Here is a 20298-nt window from a genome sequence, read left to right as displayed (position 1 = left end):
GGGTTTGGCGGTCGCCTGCTTGGATTCGTGGTTCTCTACGGGTACTCTGGCTTCTTCCCACACCAATGAACCCCTCGCGCTAACATCCGTGCCAACGAGAGACATTAATATAAGTTGAAGAACTTGCTTATCAGTCGTTGTAAAAAAAAATAAAGTTCAGTTTTATACTTATTGGGATTTTGATATTTCTATTTATTGTAATTGCAAATAACATAATCATTTCAATAATAATATTAAAATTTGAATGCTAAATGAATTTTGCAAATTTTGCTGCTAGGCGGTGACCGTCGAATCCACGAAGTCCATTATCGACGTCATATGCAAGCTGACCGGTAGCAATAGAGGAGTCTTATAGAACCTCCATTTAAAAATGACCCCGGAGGGTTTAATTTTCTTCATTAATTTATCGTCGGGTCTTCATGAATGTGAATGTCGAATGAAGTATATTTATATTGTTCTAAAACAATTAATCAGAATATAATTTTTATAATCTAGAGGCATTGACAGGATTATCAGTACAGACAGAAGTCAGGAAAATGTGACAATACAATACAGCTCTGATGTGATTAATGGAACAATAGACACCAAGGTAGCACAAGTGGAGTTTTTAGCCTTGACACCTGGACCTCGACAAATATGTCTAAACGCCACTGATCGGTGAATATTATCAAATTGATATTTCCTGCTGAGGTAATGTTAAGGACTTTTTTAATGTTTTAGAAGATTAAATATGTTATCTAATGTTATTTTTAGATTTGACTGGACCGTGAGATGCCTCATCGTAACGGTTGATAGAAAAGGTAATACAATATCAAAATGCAGTTGAAGTTTGGAATACAAGCAAGCAAAGATTACGTAATGTTTTTCGGCAAAAGTTACATTTAACGTTTTTAGCGTAAATAAAAAAAGGCAATAACAAACCGTGAGATGCCTCGTCGTAACAGTTGAAAGAAAAGGTAAACAATATCAAAATGCAGTTGATGTTTAGAGTGTAATAACAAATTCAATGTTTCCTTTAAAAATCACTTAGAGCATTTTACAGGCAATTAATTATGTTTTATCTTAATCCATATGTGCACTTTGTATTTTAGACCCATGTGAATCAAAACCTTGTCAACACAATGGCATATGTACAGCTTATAAAGACAAATCTGGTTTTAAATGTACTTGCGGTGGAAGATTTAATGGTACATTATGTGAAAAAAGTAAGTCTTGGTAACCCTATTTTACAAATAGACTACACCCTTCAATTTGATTTGAATCTTTATTTTGTAACGTGCGCTACATGCAGAAATCTTAAAATAGTCCAAAGTAACTTTACCAAATCTAAAAATAGCGACACTTATAAAATCACCAGAGAAAACTATCAATGTTTGCACATTTAATAGTTGAACAAAATACACAAACAATCAACGAACACAAAATCAATCAATCATAATAAAGTGACGCATTTACTCTGCTGATTGGCGACAGAAATGAAAGGCCACTTAGCACAATAACGTAAAAAAAACCGTTATGCTAATCTTATCAAAATGTTACGAATACCTAATCTATAACGTTAGAATTAGGTATATTATTTTGGGCTTCAAAATGCCATTATAAGGTTTTTTAAAATGTTTTTATAACAATAACATTACATGAATATTAACATTTTGAATTACGTTTTTAACAGACAAAAAGGAAACACTGGAAGTTGGCATGTAAAATTGAAACATTTCTATGCGGCTGCGAAGCAGGAGTGTTATGATACAATTTTAGAGGGTTAGGCAAAAACATTATAGACATTAAAAACACTTTCTGTTAATTGGATCCGACAGGCATTTCCATTACAGACCACACATTTACAGAGTTTAATTTTAAAAAATTTCTAAGGCGTTAAGAGGTCTTTATTCAATACAAGTCGGCATGTTTTCTTGTTATTGTGTACTGGTAGTTACCTCTGATTTAGTGATTGGAACATATAAATATAAAACACTTTAATGCCAGCGCATTTAAATAAATGCTACCCATGTCGGGTTTCCGAAGGGATAACTTGTTTAAAATTTGTCATGACGGTTCCAAATACATATTTTGCTAATAAATTATTCAATACAAAAAATCACTAATTGTACTATATGAATTTAATGTGTTTCAGAAAGCGTGTGGGGTGGGGGTGGGGGCGGAACCCCCGCTTTCTACTGATCCATGTATTTCAAAATGTGTGTTATCGTCGAAAAATAATGAATATAATTTATGTAACATAACTTACCCAACCTACCCAGCGGCTATTCAAACGCAGGGGCTACCTAAGGGCTCCCCATGCCTATCAACAACAATTAAAAAAAATAGACACAAGATAGAATTTTATAGCAAAAAAAAATGTTTGAATATAGACCACGCTACAACTTGATAAGGAATTGTTCGAGAAAAGAAGTTGTCTCTCGTTTCCCCAAAAAACAAACCCTCATGTGAATGAGAAGCGGCACAAAGAAAAACTTACATCATGTATCTGAAATAAGTTCACAAATGCAGGCAAAATGTAATGGCGTAAATATTGCATAACGTGTCATCCCGCTACGGTTTTTAATTCACTTAAAAACATATTTTTAAAAATAAAATCCATATGTTTTATCAACATTTCTGATATATGTTCCAAATATGTTATGTAGTAACAAATCATACATGCAGTAAAATATCTTTGTAAGTATTCACAGAGAGACACTAGGCAAAGGATAATTATCATATCAAAAGAAATAAAAACGCAAATAATGTTTGATCAATGAAAAATGACAATAACAAACTGTCAACCATCTCAAAAATTCATAAAACGAAATACAAATTCAAAGCAGAGCAAGACGGACCTCTAAAAAGATAGAGGTAGGATCAGGTGCCGTGGGGGAGTGAGCATCTTCTGCTGACCGGTCACACCTGGTCACAATCTCTCTCGAAATATTTAAAGGTATACGTTTACTCAAAATGAAAAAAAAATTCCACTGATGATAATGAAAACCATCTATCATTGTGGTGCTTTTTCACTTTCAAAAAGTAGGTCAATGACCTAATGGTTTATGGCTATTGGATATTTTTTAAGAATAAAAAACAATCCCTAAAATTTTTACACTTGATTGAGATTAATTGTGAATATAATACAAATTGTTAAACTCTTTTAAAAATGAAATACAGTTTATGAATGGCAGTGACACTAAAAAGACACAAAGCATAAAATTTTTGTTCAAAAATTTTTATAAATATTCCAGTCCGAATTTCCTCTATCAGTTTTCAAATCCCTACCCATTTTTTGATTTAATTTAATAAAAAACTGAATGATGAAAATCCTTAAACATTTATAGCACTAAAATAAGTATATTGACCTCAATTTGCAGGCATAAAACTTATATGAGGTCAATGATCAAAATTTTGAGATATGGTGTCTTTTATTGTTTATTGTTTTAAAGCATTTTTCAATATCTTTGAAGTGTGTGCCTTTGATTATCTAAATGAAAAAGTGAGATAAAACCAACAGAAAATAGGCAAAACTATGTTGACTAACAGATAAAAACTAAACTTTAAAAATTACAGTACTAACAAAAATGTTTTAGTAAAAAAAAAAAAAAATCTGAAAATTTTAGTCCGAATTTCCTTTGTTTAAGCCTAATTCAATAATATAGTAAAATATCGAATGGTATGTCATTAATAATTCCTTTATAAATACTTTTAGTGTTGAGTACATTTTTACTCATGACATTAAACTTGATAACAATCCGAATTTGAGAACTCTAATCCTGAGTCAACAACGTCCTTAAAGCAATTTTGAAAATGTACCTGACTTGTCATATTCAATGTTGATAACAATGTTTTAATAATTCATAGAAAGTTTACAATGTTGATGATAACATTTTTTAAAAAATATTTCAAACTTTTTATTAAAATGTTTTGGTTTGGCTTAAATACGTAATTCATTTCACAACGTTATCGCAGCGTTAGATAAAAAAAATTTTAAAATGTTATCATTACTCTATTAAAGTCTTTATATAAACAATTTTTCATAATAACCTCTCTACAACTAGAATATAATGTTATGAACACGTTATGCACTACCTGCGAGGACAGTAAGATGGAAAGATACGCACACACGGATCCAAGTTCACAGAAGGATCATAGGTTCAGTTAACGCAAAACATCAAAACAGTACATGGTAGATTCACAGGCAGATCTGCACGGCATGGCAGTATCCGTATTACCGGAGTACTAGAGATCAAGTGTCTTTTTCTGCGATGTCCAAGCGCGTCTCGGCTCGCAGACGACACTTCCCATCATCTCGCGTTATGACGTCACACATAAATTAACTGACATGAATATAATCATAAAAATTTAGATTATTAATAGCAAAGACATATTTTTCATATACTGTGTACACAGCAAAATTTGCCACATGCGTTTCACATACAGATGTACGTTAAACATGTGTGATACGTATGTGACCTCACGTACGTTTAACGTGATTTAAGTACCACGTGTGTTTAACGTACTTTAATGAACATATGTGAAACGTATGTTACACGTGTGTTAGACATACGTGATACATTCCATACGTTAACGCATGTGGATCCAACGTACGTTTTTCACATGAATTACATACATATCACATGTAAATTGCTTAAAATTAAATTACTTGAATATTTTAAATTTTTCAGTTCATTCTTGATTTACTTCATCTTGCTGCTTAAATCACTTCAATTGATTACTCAGTAACTTCAGTGGATCTTTGGAAACATTCATTTTGCATTTCCAGCTACTTGTTAATCTAAAATCAGAGTTACATAAAAAAAACAGTTTCGAGATTAAAAATGAATTTAATTCCTTGAATGGTTACATTTAGATTTATATTGTTGTCATTTTCTGTGCTTTAATAGTTTCTGGGGAAACAAAGAATATTACATTAAATTTCATTATATGATAAAGTAAAATTTACAAATGCCTCGGTTGCTTTTTTATTCAACAATATTGTTAAAGAATAACAGGATCCACTTAGATTTTATTGCAAATACAACATGAAGAAAGTTTACAATTGATAATAATTTTTGGGAGTTGATTTTTAATCAACTTTCCTATGCAGTCACTCGGACAAACCGAAAGTGAAACAGTGTTTGGACCTCAGCACAAACCATTGCGCCTGACAAGACTTAGTTCTTGAAAATAATTGATGAATTCGATGTAATGTATGCTAAAGCATTGTTTTTCAAGGAAACTTACTTACAAATACCTTAAAAATAGTCAGATTTTAAATGGTACGAACAATTTCAATATTTTTTTGTAGTCGTATGTATTCCTACGCCAGAGTTCAATATAATCTCGTTCAACTCGACGCTCGGCTGTCTCCGTAAACCCTTGTCGGAGATTTACGGTGTCAACCGAGCGTTTGGTTGAACGAGACTAAAGTTCAATAGTGCTTGGATCCATACAATTTTCGAGAAATATTTCTACCACTGATACATACTTTGATTGAATTAATTTTATCTTTAAATATTATTTAACATGATTCATATGGAGGTTTCTCGACATTCTAGTCGAAAAAGTTCAAAAATTCAGTGTGACTAAAATAGGTAGCGAAACCCGGGCCGGGCCGGGATTCTCGAAACTGATAATCGAGTTTTTGTCGATTTCTTAAAAAATACTTATTTGTTCTGCACGAAATTCGCAGGAATACTTTATTACAACTTGTTTTGTCTTCGCTGATATTTTTATCAACACAGAATGAGTTTTTCAATATTTATCACACATTTTCATTTTTCAGGTGACTAAAATGGGTAGCGAGCCCGGGTTACACATTTTGGCGATATCAAGCGAATTACATTGTTGTATTTGGAAACTTGTGTATTTAATTATTGATATTTAAGTTAAAATACTTAGATAATTCAACAATTCCGTCATAAAATGCCATTTAATAAAATTATAACAAAATATTATAAACCCGGGACGGAGCAAAACCGGACACGTTTACCCGGGACAAACCTTTTATTTCCGAAATAATTATTTCGGATACCTAGCGGCGACAACTAAGTATATGTCTTTATTTATTTACCACACCACCCGTCTCCTTTCATAACTGTGTCATGGAGGCTCCTGGGGGGAGATAATGGTGGATATCGATGAAGTCTGCAATAAATAACTGGGTATATGTTATTTGAATTCTTCACCCAATGCATGTGTTAACTCAAAGCCGGGCAGTGGCGTAGCCTGCCGTTAGGCACAGGCACGTGCCTACACATTATTTTAAGACCAAAAGTAATGTCACATTAAAAAAAAATTAAAATATCCGATGTTTATTGATATTAACAAAGCTTTTAGACAAAAAAATTAGCAGTTCAAAGATTTCAGACATCCCAAAGAGGTTTAACTGATTGATCCAAAAAATGAAGATTTTGCTAATGAAAAATGAGTTTAATTAGGAAAAGAATATCTATTCAGAAAATCAACATTTACTGTGCTGCAAACTTAATTACCAGAAAAAAACTTTTAAAATAAATTCAAAATAATAAATAGTGCTTATAGGTAGTTAGTTTGATTTTCAGTAAAACAGGTTAAATCATTAAGAAACAAACCGAGTCTAGGCCCTTGTAGGGCGTTGTGTTTTACACAATTAGAACGGTTTTTCATCGTGATTTGCTGTTTGGGTGCTTTATATTTTGTATTTCAAATGGGGAGAGAAGATTCAATTGTGGATACCTCCGCGAGGTTTGAGCTTGGCAATATATCACATGCATGAGTGATACATGTAGCTAACATCCTCTCGTCGCTTTTTCGGAAATAAAAGGTTTGTCCCGGGTAAACGTGTCCGGTTTTTTTCCGTCCCGGGTTTATAATATTTTGTTATTATTTTATCAAATGGCTTTTTATGACGGAATTGTTGAATTGTCTAAGTATTTTAACTTAAATAGCAATGATTAAATACACAAGTTTCCAAATACAACAATGTAATTAGCTTAATATCGCCAAAATGTGTAACCCGGGCTCGCTACCCATTTTAGTCACCTGAAAAATGAAAATGTGTGATAAATATTGAAAAACTCATTCTGTAATGATAAAAATATCAGCGAAGACAAAACAAGTTGTAATAAAGTATTCCTGCGAATTTCGTGCAGAACAAATAAGTATTTTTTAAGAAATCAACAAAAACCCAGTTATCAGTTTCGAGAATCCCGGCCCGGCCCGGGTTTCGCTTCCCATTTTAGTCACACTCTAAAAAGATGCGTAATTCAAATTAGAAACTACGTATACGTGTACTTGTCATGCAAAAAAACATATCATTGATTTTCAAATAAATAAACATCGACAAAATCAACTCCCGTCAGTTCTTCAGTACTTTGATTTCTTTTAGTTGCAAGCTCTCAGAGAGAGAGAGAGAGAGAGAGAGAGAGAGAGAGAGAGAGAGAGAGAGAGAGAGAGAGAGAGAGAGGCAAAATAGAAGGTCAATCACAAGTATTAATTTGACAAAATAATTTTTTACCTCTAGTATATTCATTCTGATTTTTGTCCACCTCCAACTTCTTCCTTTTTAATGTTTTCCCATGACAATGCTTGTTTGAACTTCTTTCTAAAATATTAATACAAACTTCAGTACATACAATCATTAGAGTTTTTAAATACACGATAAAAAATATAATTTATACATGTAAGCGGAAAACAAGGTATACAGGTAAATTTTTTGTTATGCGAATAAGCTTGAATCATTTGGGTGAAATGATATTCTAAAGTACACTTACACATAGTTTCACATAGTCCCCAGAAAAGTGTGTGTGTGTGTGTGTGTGTGTGTGTGTGTGTGTGTGTGTGTGTGTGTGTGTGTGTGTGTGTGTGTGTGTGTGTGTGTGTGTGTGTGTGTGTGTGTGTGTGTGTGTGTGTGTGTGTGTGTGTGTGTGTGTGTGTGTGTGTGTGTGTGCATGCATTGGGGGGGGGGCAACTCCTTGATAATTCACTTCTTATATGAAATTTAAGAAAAATCTTTGATGCAAAAAAATAGGGGGGTATGGGGTTGGGGGGAGGGGGGTGACTGGATACATGTCTGTATTAATCCTTATCCTTATCTAAATTGAATTACCTTAACCTGTCACTAAATTAGCAACCACGTTGCAACTGTCTTTGAACTCTGCGAAGAACTTTGGGATCTTTGGGATCCTGGATCATTCATTACAAAATCTTCAGGCTACATCAAAACAGATCTTTGAAACTTCTGTATTATATCCATTTGCTACAAAATATAATACATGCATTAAATTTTACACTTACTTACTAAGAAATACAAATGTACATGTAGGTGTCATGCAACAGATTATCATTAATGATCCTGAATACCCAGTGACTTCTACTTTTAATGAAGTACATGTGTATGTCATAGAAATCCATACCTTTGAGTTATTTATTAGGTTGGATTTGTATGGAAAAAAATTTCCCAGCGGTGTTGATGACCCTTAAAAAATTGTAAAATGCACTGGTATGTGTACTTACATTATGATTTTATCAATTCAAAGAGACATCTGTCATTGACTGTGTTAGCTAGTTGATGTCCTCTTCCAGGGATATGTCAAGCAGCCAATGCATGCCTACTAAAAAGTTTCAATTACCATGCAATAAGAATACAACTTAATAGAGGCAATTCAATAATCATTTCACTTAGTTGCAATGGAAGACCTACTCGGTTTTTTGCATAGGCTTTGCTCTAGTTTTTCTCTACTTTCAAATATTTCAGTTTTCAAATGCGTCTTATCCAAGATCGACATATATTCTATGGGTTTTAATAAGTATTGATTCTTCTAAATTAACAAAACCAAATAGCTGCTTAGTTGTAGCTCTCTGGGGAAACATCATTTTTATCGTCATTAATTCAACCCGAATTTTCCCTGAGAACACTTACAGCTCCGGGCTACACCTTTTCTCTTTTGACATCGGTAATTATACGATATAATTTTCAAATGCAAGTAAATAAAAACGAATGCTTGACAATCATTACCTCTGCTAAATTCATCCTGCAGTTCGATCTTCTGCCTCCGTGACGTAAAAATGTGACGTATATTTTGTCACCGACAAAACTAAAACCGATTTTGTATTAATTCCGGATTCGTTATCGAATTAATTTTAAGAGGACATGTGGCTTCTGTTAATGAAACATATTTATGCATACCTACATATAAGTTTAAACCAATAAACATGCACAGTAACAAGGCTTTTCTTCACACATTCATTTCAGAGACATGAGTGATAAAGCAACATCAGACATGTACATGCAGATCATGCGCGGATCCAGAAATTTTTTTTCCGGGGGGGGGGTCCGAAGGATAATTGTGTTTGCCCGGGGGGGGGGGGATCCGAGGCATATTTGCGATAATTTTACTGTGTAAATTTCATTTACTTTCATTTTCCGGGGGGGGGGGAGGGTTGGGATCCCTCCGACCATCCCCCGCCCCCTTAGATCCGCGCATGCAGATAATTTTAATGTAAAATATTCAAATGCACGCCTTCACACATATGTTAAACCTATATATTATTAACGCACATGTAATATATGGTTTTTAGAACTCATGTTAACCATTTGTTTATTAACATGTGTAACATGTGGTTGAGATCTACATATGTAAAACATATGGTTCACATACGTTTAACATATGTAAAATCTAACGTATGTTAAACATATGTGATGTTGAACGTATGTTATCACACGTATGTTAACCATGCGTTTCTCAACATATGTGTAACGTACGGTTTGACTTCACATGTGTGTAACGTATGTTTAACGTATGTTGTACGTGTGTTAAGTTCAAACATATGTGAAACGTATGTGGCACGATTAGCTGTGTACAAGCTACAATAATGTCTTTGAAACCTTGTTTGAAGATGTTTTATTGAGATAAATTCAAGAGGATTAGATAAAAAAAATGCAATTGACCGCATATGCTTCATAAATGTTTCAATAACAGTCATGCATATGAAATCAAAATATATACTGATATACACATTTAAACAAAGACAAATTAAAGGAATATGAACTGTATTTTTTAAAATTTTATTTTGCTGCAAAAACTTGCTAGTGTGATAAGTCTGCCTGTAACTTAAACTTTTATGATGGATAAGATTTGAAAAAATCATTAATTTTTGTCAGAAAAAAGATTTCACTTATAAGGAACATATAGCAGATAATTTTTGTACAGGACGACAATAATTCAATTTTTCTCCAATGAATGCTTCTTAATGGCTTTTCCTACAAAAACAGAGCTGACAGAAATTTTAAAACTATGATATTTTTGTCATTTTAGTCGAAAAAAATTACGACATAGAAATTGCAGCTGATATTGCTTTAAATGAATCTTGAAGATTCGTCAATAAAAAGAAGCAAAAATGATTATGTTAATGTGTAAAAGTAGGTTATTTTTACTATATAAAATTAAACTAGTAACACTATTGACTAAATGAAGCATAAATGATTGGTCAAATAAGTTGTGTTAAACCTTACTTGTTGAATTCTTTTAGAAATAAAGATCTGCAAACAAAAGCCTTGCGTTGGTACCAATAACTGCATAGACGTTGAGACGCCACCATATTTTATTTGTACCCCATGTCCACCAGGAAAGACAGGCGTAAGATGTGACGTTGGTAAGTACATAATTTGAATTGCTTTATAAATTTCTTGATCGGTGTCCTGTTACATGCATATGCACAAGTTGACAAAAGAACCCGATGATTTGACGTCCAAACCCATGTTTCTGTGGGTGAGATAATGATACTGATGTGTTCTACTTAATATCTCTATGTATTTAAATGATTATATATTTTAGAAATAATAGTCATCATAATATTGAATTTTAGGGCGTTTTCGTCATGAAAGAAAAATAAAACGACGCAATATTAAATATTTATATACATTTGTATTGTGAAAATAATTTTTAGCTCTCCTAAGCTGAAAGCTCAAGTGGGCTAGTCTGATCATATATTGTCTGTTGTCCGTTCTTCCGTCTGTCCGTAAACTTTTTACATTTTCAACATCTTCTCCAGAACCACTGTGCCATATTCAACCAAACTTAACACATGGCACTCTTAGACAAAGGGGATTCAAAGTTGTGAAAATTAAGGACCACATCCTTTTACAAGGGGAGATAATTAGGAATTTTTGAGAATTTTTGAGAAATCTTTAAAAATCTTCTTCTCAGAAACCAATCAGCCAGGAAAGCTGAAACTTTTGTCGAAGCATTCTAAGGTAGTGAAAATACAAAGCTGTGAAAATCTTGATCAAATTTTTACATAGGAGTATATAGTGAACAGTCTGTTAAAATCTTTTTCTTAGAAACTAATCAACCAGGAAAGCTGATACTTGTGAGAAAGCATTGTCAGGTTGTGTAGATTTAAGTTTGTTCAAAACATGATCCCCGAGGGTAGGATAGGGTCGCAACAGGAGGGGGTAGGGGCACATTTTTACGTAGGATTATATAAAGAAAAATCTTAAAAACTTCTTTAAAAAACCATTTGCCTTGAACAGTTGTAACTAAGGTGAAAGCAACTTCAAATGGTGTGGATTTAAATTCGTTAAAAACCAAATTTTAAGGAGTAGGGTGGGGCCACATTGGGGGTCTCTTTGTACGTTTCTTGGCCCTCACAAGAGGTTTAGAGTGTGATGTAGGTTTATATCCCGTTTATAAAGAATTATGATTTTTTTGAGAACTGCAATGCTGAACATGTTATATGACAATGAAATCTGTGACTGGATCATAAACACAAAAATATCCGGGGGGATGAACTTTTATTAGGGCCCCGCAAGGATTTGCGGGTGCCCTATAGTAATCACTCTGTCCGTCCGTCCTTCTGTCCGTCCGACCATCCGTCACTCTTCCGTCCACAAATTTTCTGTTTTTTTCTAATAACTTTTTTTATGGTTGCCCAATCAAGTTCAAATTTAGTATGGTAGTTCAATAGGCAGAAATACATATTTTGATGCTAAGTTTCGTTTTCTATGTCTTCTGGTTTGGAGCTGGGGTGGTGGGGTAGATTCCATAACTATGCATAAGAATGAATGGGCAAAGAGAGATAACTGCTGAGAATGTTACCATTGTATACTAGGAAGGCTGTGCAATATTTGTCCTTTGGGATTAATTAACCTTCCACAGGAAGAAAATCCTAAGCTTTATCTTTATCTGTCACATTGAGATTAATTACTGCACTGCCTGTGTCTGCAGATGAACTTTGTTTTGAAGTTAAGGTCAATTTTGAATGATGTGTAGTATTGTGTACATTCTTTGAAATATGGATTTAAAATATGATATTCATACTTTTTTTGGTTAAAATACCGTACACAATGATTTATGATAATTTTATTGAATTCTAAAATCAAGATATATATTAAGAAATCCTTTTCACTATTTTAATTTTTAATTATAATCTATTTTATTTTTTTCTGCCTAGCTTAATGCTGTTAATTTTAACAGGTAATCAGATAATAACCCAATTCTGTCATTTCTGAAAAAACAAATCTTATTGTAAATTTAGAAGAAAAGGATGAGAGAGCAGAACAATTAACCCCCTGGGATTAATTATCTTGCCTGCTGCAGAAAATTTAGAGGATTATCTCTATCTGTCATATGAAGATTAATGAACACCTTTGTCTCCAACTGATGTTTGTTTTGAAGTTGAGGTCAACCGTGGGTGATACAATGTATTTGCATTCACTGAAGGCTTGCATTTTATAAAACACCGGTTTAAATCTTTTTTAAATACACATTTAATTTAGTTTTTTTTATAAGACACGAGGTTATCTCTGTTTTATGCAGATACAAGGTTACTATTTAGAGTTTTTTGGACATTCAGGAATTATCTTGAAATTTTAAAAATACAGTTGTTACTTATCATTTTCATATATTTTTTTTGATGTAATCAAATTAAACTCTCATTCTATGAGCTGCACCCTTATGTTTTTACCCCTCAGTTTAACAATTCAATTGTTGGATGAAAATCATATCCAACTACAGATCATGAGATCCTATATATTGAAGTTCTTTACATCTTATGCCGGGTATTTATTTTTCATCATTGTTAATATAAAGAGGATGGAATTTTAAGTTTTTTTCAATTCTGTATATTAATTGTCATAGCGGGGCCCTTCCTGACTGGTCAGTTTTCTAGTTTATACAGGATCTACATGTAATATACCACATTGTCCGAAGAGTTTTCTTATGACTTCATAAAGTTGATTCTATCATGCATATTGTTGCTCAGGTGAGCGATGTGGCTCATTGGCCTCTTGTTTATTGTTTGCAGTATAAAAATATTAAAATTAATTATAGTTTTTTTAAGATGAATTTATTAATATATTCAGAGCACACGGGGGTTGCGACCAGTCAACAGGTGGTGTTTACTCCTCCTAGCAACCTTATCCCACCCCCTTTTTTTTTAGAGGTCCTTGTTTGCTCTGCTTTGAATTTGTATATCGCTACACGGATTATTGAGACGGTTGAAAGTTTGTTATTGTCATTTTTCATTAACACTTTTTTACCGAGATATTAATTACATATGTATTGTTTGTCATTTATATACTTTGATATTTTAATAATACATATAGTCATCCAGTTTCTAAGATAACTGGCATATAGTATAAGACAAATCAAATATTTTCAGATATTGATGTTTGTAATCCAACCACTTGTGCTGAGAATCAAATTTGTGAACAGGATCAACGTTTACATCAATGCCATCAAGGTATTTGTTTTTAGCTCAACAGTAAGCTGTTCTGGTCAGTTTTTTCGTCTATCATTCTGTATGTCTGTTCTTTCGTCAGTTTTTTCTACATTGTTGACTTAACAATATAGGTAACATCATCAAAACTCCTAACCAAGTATTTTTTGATTAAAGGATTTATATGTTCATAAAAAGTTTTGTGTTCAAATGAAGGTCAAGATCAACTTCAAAAAGATTGTTATTGGTTAAAAATAAATAATTATAATAATACTAACAAATATTGTAAATGAAGATAAAAAAAATCTCAAAATCCACACTTCAAGTAATATTTACTTTTATTGATTTATAAATAACTACTGTATAGAGTTTGTACAAACTTTGAAGGCTTGCTTTTACAAACAGATCAAAAGGGAATCAAAGGTATTAACTTACGAGTTTCAAAGAAAAAATTGTATTTTGATAAAGAATATACCGCTGTTAAAAACGGAATATTCTTTATTAAAAAGGAAATTTAAATGTTTTTTCAAGGAAAAAAATATTCAACGTTTTCCTTGCCAATGTACTCGTGAACGGTATTCAGAAAATCTTAATCTGGTTTTTTTTTTACATTTGAAGGGTAAAGGGAATTGTAAAATATTAGAATATATATGGGTTTTTTTTAATTCATGTTGAAATATATGCATAATTCAACTTTTATATGTTAAAGTTAAATTTAATAACTTTGATCGGCATAGACACGTAAACAAGATTTATGTGTTTTTGCATTGTATTTTCTTTTAATGGGCTACTTTGGTCAAATATAAGTCAACTGACCAATGTTGCTCTTGTAAGCAATGTGACCCCTGTTCATGTTTTAATTAAAAAAACTAAAATTGTTTTTAAAATTTTTAAAATAAATTTTCTATTAAGTATATGTGTCGATTCAATCATGTTTATAATGATAAACTCAATTTTCTTTCTTTACAGGAAATGGACAGCGTAAGTTTTGCTTCTAACGTTTTTTCAGTTAAATAGTTTTTGCTAAAATAATTATATTTCTCAAATGTAAAGGTAACTTTAAGAAGATCCTCAACATCCCGAGACCTCTACTTTTAATTACAGTACGTCACAACATGATGATTTGAAAATTGTTATGTCGCCAAATTTTGTTTTTTATCTCTGTGGCGCAATGTACATATGTATATGCCTTCAATCTACAAATCTGCAGGTCCCGAGTTCGAATACCGCGGGGACTTTTATTTTTATGAATAGTAGTGCAATTTTTAAAAAATGATGTTTTTCCCGAAATTTTAATTCCGTTGTCTTTTTCAAGTCAAACACATGCTAGAAATTTATATTTTTAAGTAACTTTGAAGTTCAAGTTTGTATGCAAACTGTTCCCAAGTGTGTGGAGGTCCCTTAACCCGTAATTTGTTGGCCATCCAACCTCGGTTATAAGTATTTTTGTTTTTTTTATTTTAATTTAAGTTCCATTAATCAAATTTGTTCACCTTAAACTGAAATTATTGATATCATTCTTTTACTTTCTATAAATCAAGATTCGTGCTTCTCAGGGTTGGTCCCTACTCAACATTTTTTTAGTTAGAGTTATATGAGATTTTTTCCTAAACTGTTAGTAAGAACTCCGATATAATAAAAAAAATATATCGTCTAAACAGAATTGTTATATGATAATAATTTTTTGGGTTTAAAATCACTACTTCATATTTAATTTAACACTTTTTCAGTCAATTTTCTTTTTTTTTCTTTTGCAATTCTTGATATCTCAAAGAAAAACAAGTTTACAATCTGTATTTTCTATAATGAGTACTATGTAAAAAAAAATGTAACACTTATCATTTCTTTCATAGTTTAAAAAGAAGAAAAATAAGGAGAACCCCCCCCCCCACCCCCCCAAAAAAAAGGTGACACATGCCATCTTTGGTGCTGGAATCCTTAAGATATTTAAAAGATAGACCTTTAATGAAAATAGTATAATTGTAAAGGTTAAGTGAACAGTATATGCATATGTATATGCTATAATGCATATACAAATACAATATTTTGAAACTTTAAAATGTAAATTTTAAAACATGTAAATATATGAAGAAAATACGTAAAACTTTGCTGCTAATGCAATATCATTTGTACATATTCTACTCAATAATTCTGATTATCCAATAGTTATTATAACGTATTATTAATGTAGTTTTACATAACTTTCAATGATGACGTAACTCGAGTAGGAACCCTACTTATATCAGTTTTAAGTATGAAATGATGCTTGTATGTTGTTATTATCATGTAATATGTAGCAAAAACAAATAAGGTTCTCAAATGTGTATTTTTTGTAACCACCAATAGATAAAAATGTGATAAATATAAAACTAAGCTGAAATGATATACTTTTTAATATATACATTCGTATATAACCGTTTTAACTTGAAGGGCACGCGAGTATGTTAAGGAAACATTTGGACTTTTTAGAGTCTTATTTTGATTGTAATGCACAAAATTGTAATATCAAATTATTGTTTTTAATCAGATCAAAAACATTTTTACTTTCCGATAAAAGTGATGTCACTGTAATCAAATCGGGTAGCACATTAATGCTAAATTGATTCATCATTACGTGATAACTATAAGTATCTTACATATACTTTTTATTCTTTAATATAAAATGAAATAGAGAAACACAAACCCGCGGTTCCAACAAAACAAAAAGCATATCAAGTAAAGAAACAAAACATCTCAGTTTTATAAAAAGTGCTGCGTGAATCCTATATTTTCCTCGATTACATTGCAATTCTCCATTTCTCTTGAAAAATCTCCCGAGCTTTGATTCAGTTTGCACGGAAACGGCTTGTCGCATCAAAGCAATACATAACACGTGATTCAAGCAGCATTTTTTAAGTAGAGCATTGATCAAACTTTTGGATCGTGTTAAGGTGGAATAACACAGTAGGAAAAAAATCTTTTACATTTACAGTATTTTTTTAAATATGAGTTACTGAAAGATATAATAAATAAGCTTTACATATGTAAAATAATCGAAAAATTTGTAGTTTGGGGGGAAATGGAGCATACAAAAATTCGACTCAGTAAAAAAATCACAAAAGCCCCCGCAGGAATCGAACTCAAGATGTACAGATCACAATCTCGACACTTTATTTAATTAGCTATAGATTAAGTAACGTGCCACCGTCAATAAAATCTTTTTAATACAACGTAATATCTTTTCTATCAGAGGTCTGCCATGTTGTGTTGATTTGTTATTCCTACTTAAATATGAAGTTTAAAATATACGGGGTATTGTTGTTATAGTCCGATTTTCATATCGTAAACAACGACAGAGGAAATACATAATTTTTCCCTGATCGAGGAATAAAAGAATAATTTCATACCTTTTCGCAAATATTTGATTATGACATATATTCTATTATGCTCTTGTTAAATTCTCAACAAATCAAAACAAAATACTTTAGTAGGGTTCATGGATTTCTTATATATTTTGAATCTGTTTACAAATGCTTTCCAATCAAATTTAAAACGGCATTCCACTTTCAGTCATTCAGCAATGTGTAAGCAAGTTGAAGTCAGTAATGTGTAAACCTGTATGTAATACAATTTAATTTATGAAAAAAACAAATTGTTAAATTTTTATTTGATTCTGGTCTATGTTTTAATGTTTAATATTTAAATAGGTATTTAATAAAACTAAGATTTGTTATATCGCAGAATTCCTTGTATCTTTGATTTCATTTGTTTCTCTAACACTCCTGCGCAATGACTTAATCCACAAATGTCAAATTCTGAACCTGAGCTTACTCATGTTAATAAGTGTGTGATCGATCAAGATGCATGCATGGTGCATTCATATTTCATTCAAATGATCAATTTGTATAAGAGAAATCTTTCATTTATAAATATCAACTAGTGATATTCACTTTCCGGTTTAAATTGGTTGATTTAAAACATTAATTAAGATATACGTACTTCCGGTCACGTGAGCATGTAGGTGGTTGTAAAAAATTTGGGCAGAGAATTTTTCCCCTTAAAATCCCAGTAGGAGCGTAGATCAAGCGTATCTCTAAGTACAAATGCTTGCAGTAACAATTCTGTTCTAAAGGATTACTAAAGTGGCAAAAAAATGGCGCAAAACGGACCTTTGAAGAATTCCCTTAAAAAACACAGTGCCGGTGTTACGTCAAATACCGTTAATTCTACACCCGGACTCAGCGGAGAGGTGAGTAGCGCTCTTCAGTCGCTGCCAATAGTTCAACAAAGCCTCCAAGATATACAGCACAGACTTAACGGTCTTGAAGAATTCCGCTCAGAATTACAAAGCGTGAAAGAAAGTCTGAGAGAGGATTTGTGGGGAACAGACGGCCTTGAACAAAAGATTGAATATGTTGCTCAACAAGCAGAGGACGCAGTGCAAAATGTTGAAACTATTCATAAAGAAAATAAAAATCTCCGTCGTGAGGTTGATTTATTAAAGGCAAAAGTCATTAAGCTTGATAGAAAAGTTAGCGAACAAGATAGAGAAATTATTGACCTTAAAAGCCGCTCCATGTGAGACAATATACTTATCCATAGATTCAAGGAAAGTTCCAATGAGAACCTTATGCTGGATATCCCAAGTGCCATTAAAAAGGTTTATGGTGTAGATCTAAAGTTTGTCCGCATACATCGTATTGGCCCACCCATTCGCGGACCGGTAGCACGCACAATAGTGGGGAAGTTAGAGCATTATGACAATAAGGAGGAAATTCTACAAATTCAGAGGAATTTCAGGCGTTCATCAAAAGAAACTCCTTTCCATGTATCCGAACAATTCCCGGCAGCCCTAGTGGAGGAGAGGAAACATCTGTTTGAGCTCTAACGTAAATACACGTCTCAAAACGTAGAAACGCGTGTAAGAGGAAACAAACTTGTTTTCAAAAACAACGGAAATGTATTCAGAGAAAAAGTACTCGTCCCCCGGGCTGAAGATGCTCTACAGTGCGACGAAGATGAATTATACAAGCTACATGAAATACCAGTAGTAACTTTGGAAGAAAAACGTGAACGTGGGAGTAGATTCGTGGCTACCGGAACCCCCGTCAAAACCTATGGTGAAGTACGCAATTTTTACAAAATGCTGTGCTCTCTGCCGAGGCATGCACAAGCACACGATCGCATTCTAGTGTACCGCTTCCGGGACAAGGATGGTAAGGTGATCGATGGATCGATGGATGATTGGGAGTTTGGTGCGGGAAGGAATCTACTAAAGCATTTTGAGGAACGCTGCCATGTAAATATTGCGTGTGTCATTACAAGATAGTATGGCGGTGAGCACCTTGGTGTTGCAAGGTTTGGTCTAATGAGGGAACTTGTAGATCAAGTCGTAAATGACATCAAAAAATAATGTGACTATTCCGAAACTATCGTTTCCGTCCGTATTTAGACACGGTTTCCAAGGGTAAGAACTGTGCACAATAGAACTTCCGGTTTGTGTCTAAACAGATGCTCGCATTTGTAAATTTATTATTTGTTTATGGGTGGGGAAAATTTCAGAGCCCTATCGATTTGATTGAGCCGTTTTTGGGGTTTAGATCATGCTCAGTGTTATTTTTTCATTGTATATATGTTATTTAAGTTTGTGTGTTAGTATGAGAGAAAATAATGTACAGAGTGGAATTACATGTTTGTGTCAATATACGTGTCTCTTCTCTTCTCAAAGTCATTTTCATTCATACAAAATGGTTATTCTCATTTAAGAAAATCTGCAATATGTTCTTAACATTTTCTATTATAACGGTTAATGAGTTTGTCTTTACTATCCTTTAACTGTAGAGGTCTGCATGGTATAGAAAAGGGAAGGGATGTTTTTAACCTTTTGAAACAGAAACAAAAGTCAATTTATTTTTTACAAGATACACATTTCACAGAAGATGATGTTAATATGGTGCGATCAATGTGGGGATATGGAATCTTTATTAGCCCAGGTAAAACTGACTCCAGATGGGTGGCAATCTTATTTAATAATAATTTTGAATATGAAATCATTCAAGTAACAACTGATGAAATCGGTAATTATTTAGCAATTGATCTAAGAATAGAAAAATACAATATCCTTCTTATCAATATATATGGCCCTAATCGTGACTCACCTGATTTTTATGAAAATATTCAAAGTAAGGTTGAAAACTTTTATGGAGACTTTGTTGTTATAGGTGGAGATTTTAATTTAGTTCAAGAAACATCTCTAGATTATCATAACTACAAACTTATAGGAAATCCAAAAGCAAGGAAAATAGTTTTAGAATTAATAGAAAAACTTAACTTAAAAGACCCAGTTTGCACGAAGATCAAAAACAGTATACATGGTTTGGTCCATCCAATAAAAAAAGCAGAATAGATTTTTTTTTGGTCTTTTCACATTTGTTAAATTTTGTACATAAAGCAAAAATAGATATAGGGTATAGGTCAGACCACTCTATTGTACTTATTGATATTGTTTTCTCACATTTTGTCAGAGGGAAGGGGTTTTGGAAATTTAATAATTCTCTGTTGAAAGATAAAGAATATGTAGTTGGGTGAAAAAAGTTTCTCTAAAACATCAGTATGCAGAAAAATCAGACT

At 32.5% G+C, this 20298-nt stretch overlaps 1 protein-coding gene and 1 long non-coding RNA gene across 2 annotated transcripts in view; one reads left to right on the top strand and one right to left on the bottom strand.

Moving 5' to 3' along the window:
* LOC128169631 (uncharacterized) overlaps nt 1-20298 on the top strand; it is a gene marked incomplete at its 3' end in the record, with an annotated part of 99726 nt that overhangs the window by 50418 nt on the left and 29010 nt on the right. The window contains exons 11-16 of the mRNA XM_052835747.1: nt 496-657; nt 754-800; nt 1092-1205; nt 10501-10623; nt 13633-13713; nt 14659-14670. Of these exons, the coding sequence (XP_052691707.1) occupies nt 496-657; nt 754-800; nt 1092-1205; nt 10501-10623; nt 13633-13713; nt 14659-14670 (539 nt within the window). The remainder of the gene's footprint in view (nt 1-495; nt 658-753; nt 801-1091; nt 1206-10500; nt 10624-13632; nt 13714-14658; nt 14671-20298) is intronic.
* LOC128169633 (uncharacterized) lies at nt 8145-9064 on the bottom strand. The gene is made up of 3 exons (XR_008241561.1): nt 8987-9064; nt 8485-8579; nt 8145-8227 (listed from the first exon to the last, which is right to left on the bottom strand). It is a non-coding gene; the product is annotated as an uncharacterized LOC128169633 (long non-coding RNA).

Source organism: Crassostrea angulata, unplaced genomic scaffold (assembly GCF_025612915.1).
Source record: "Crassostrea angulata isolate pt1a10 unplaced genomic scaffold, ASM2561291v2 HiC_scaffold_163, whole genome shotgun sequence".
In the NCBI taxonomy this organism is placed as follows: Eukaryota; Metazoa; Mollusca; class Bivalvia; order Ostreida; family Ostreidae; genus Magallana; species Magallana angulata.
Note: the sequence above shows the minus strand (reverse complement) of the source record. Positions and strands in the feature narration are given on the sequence as shown.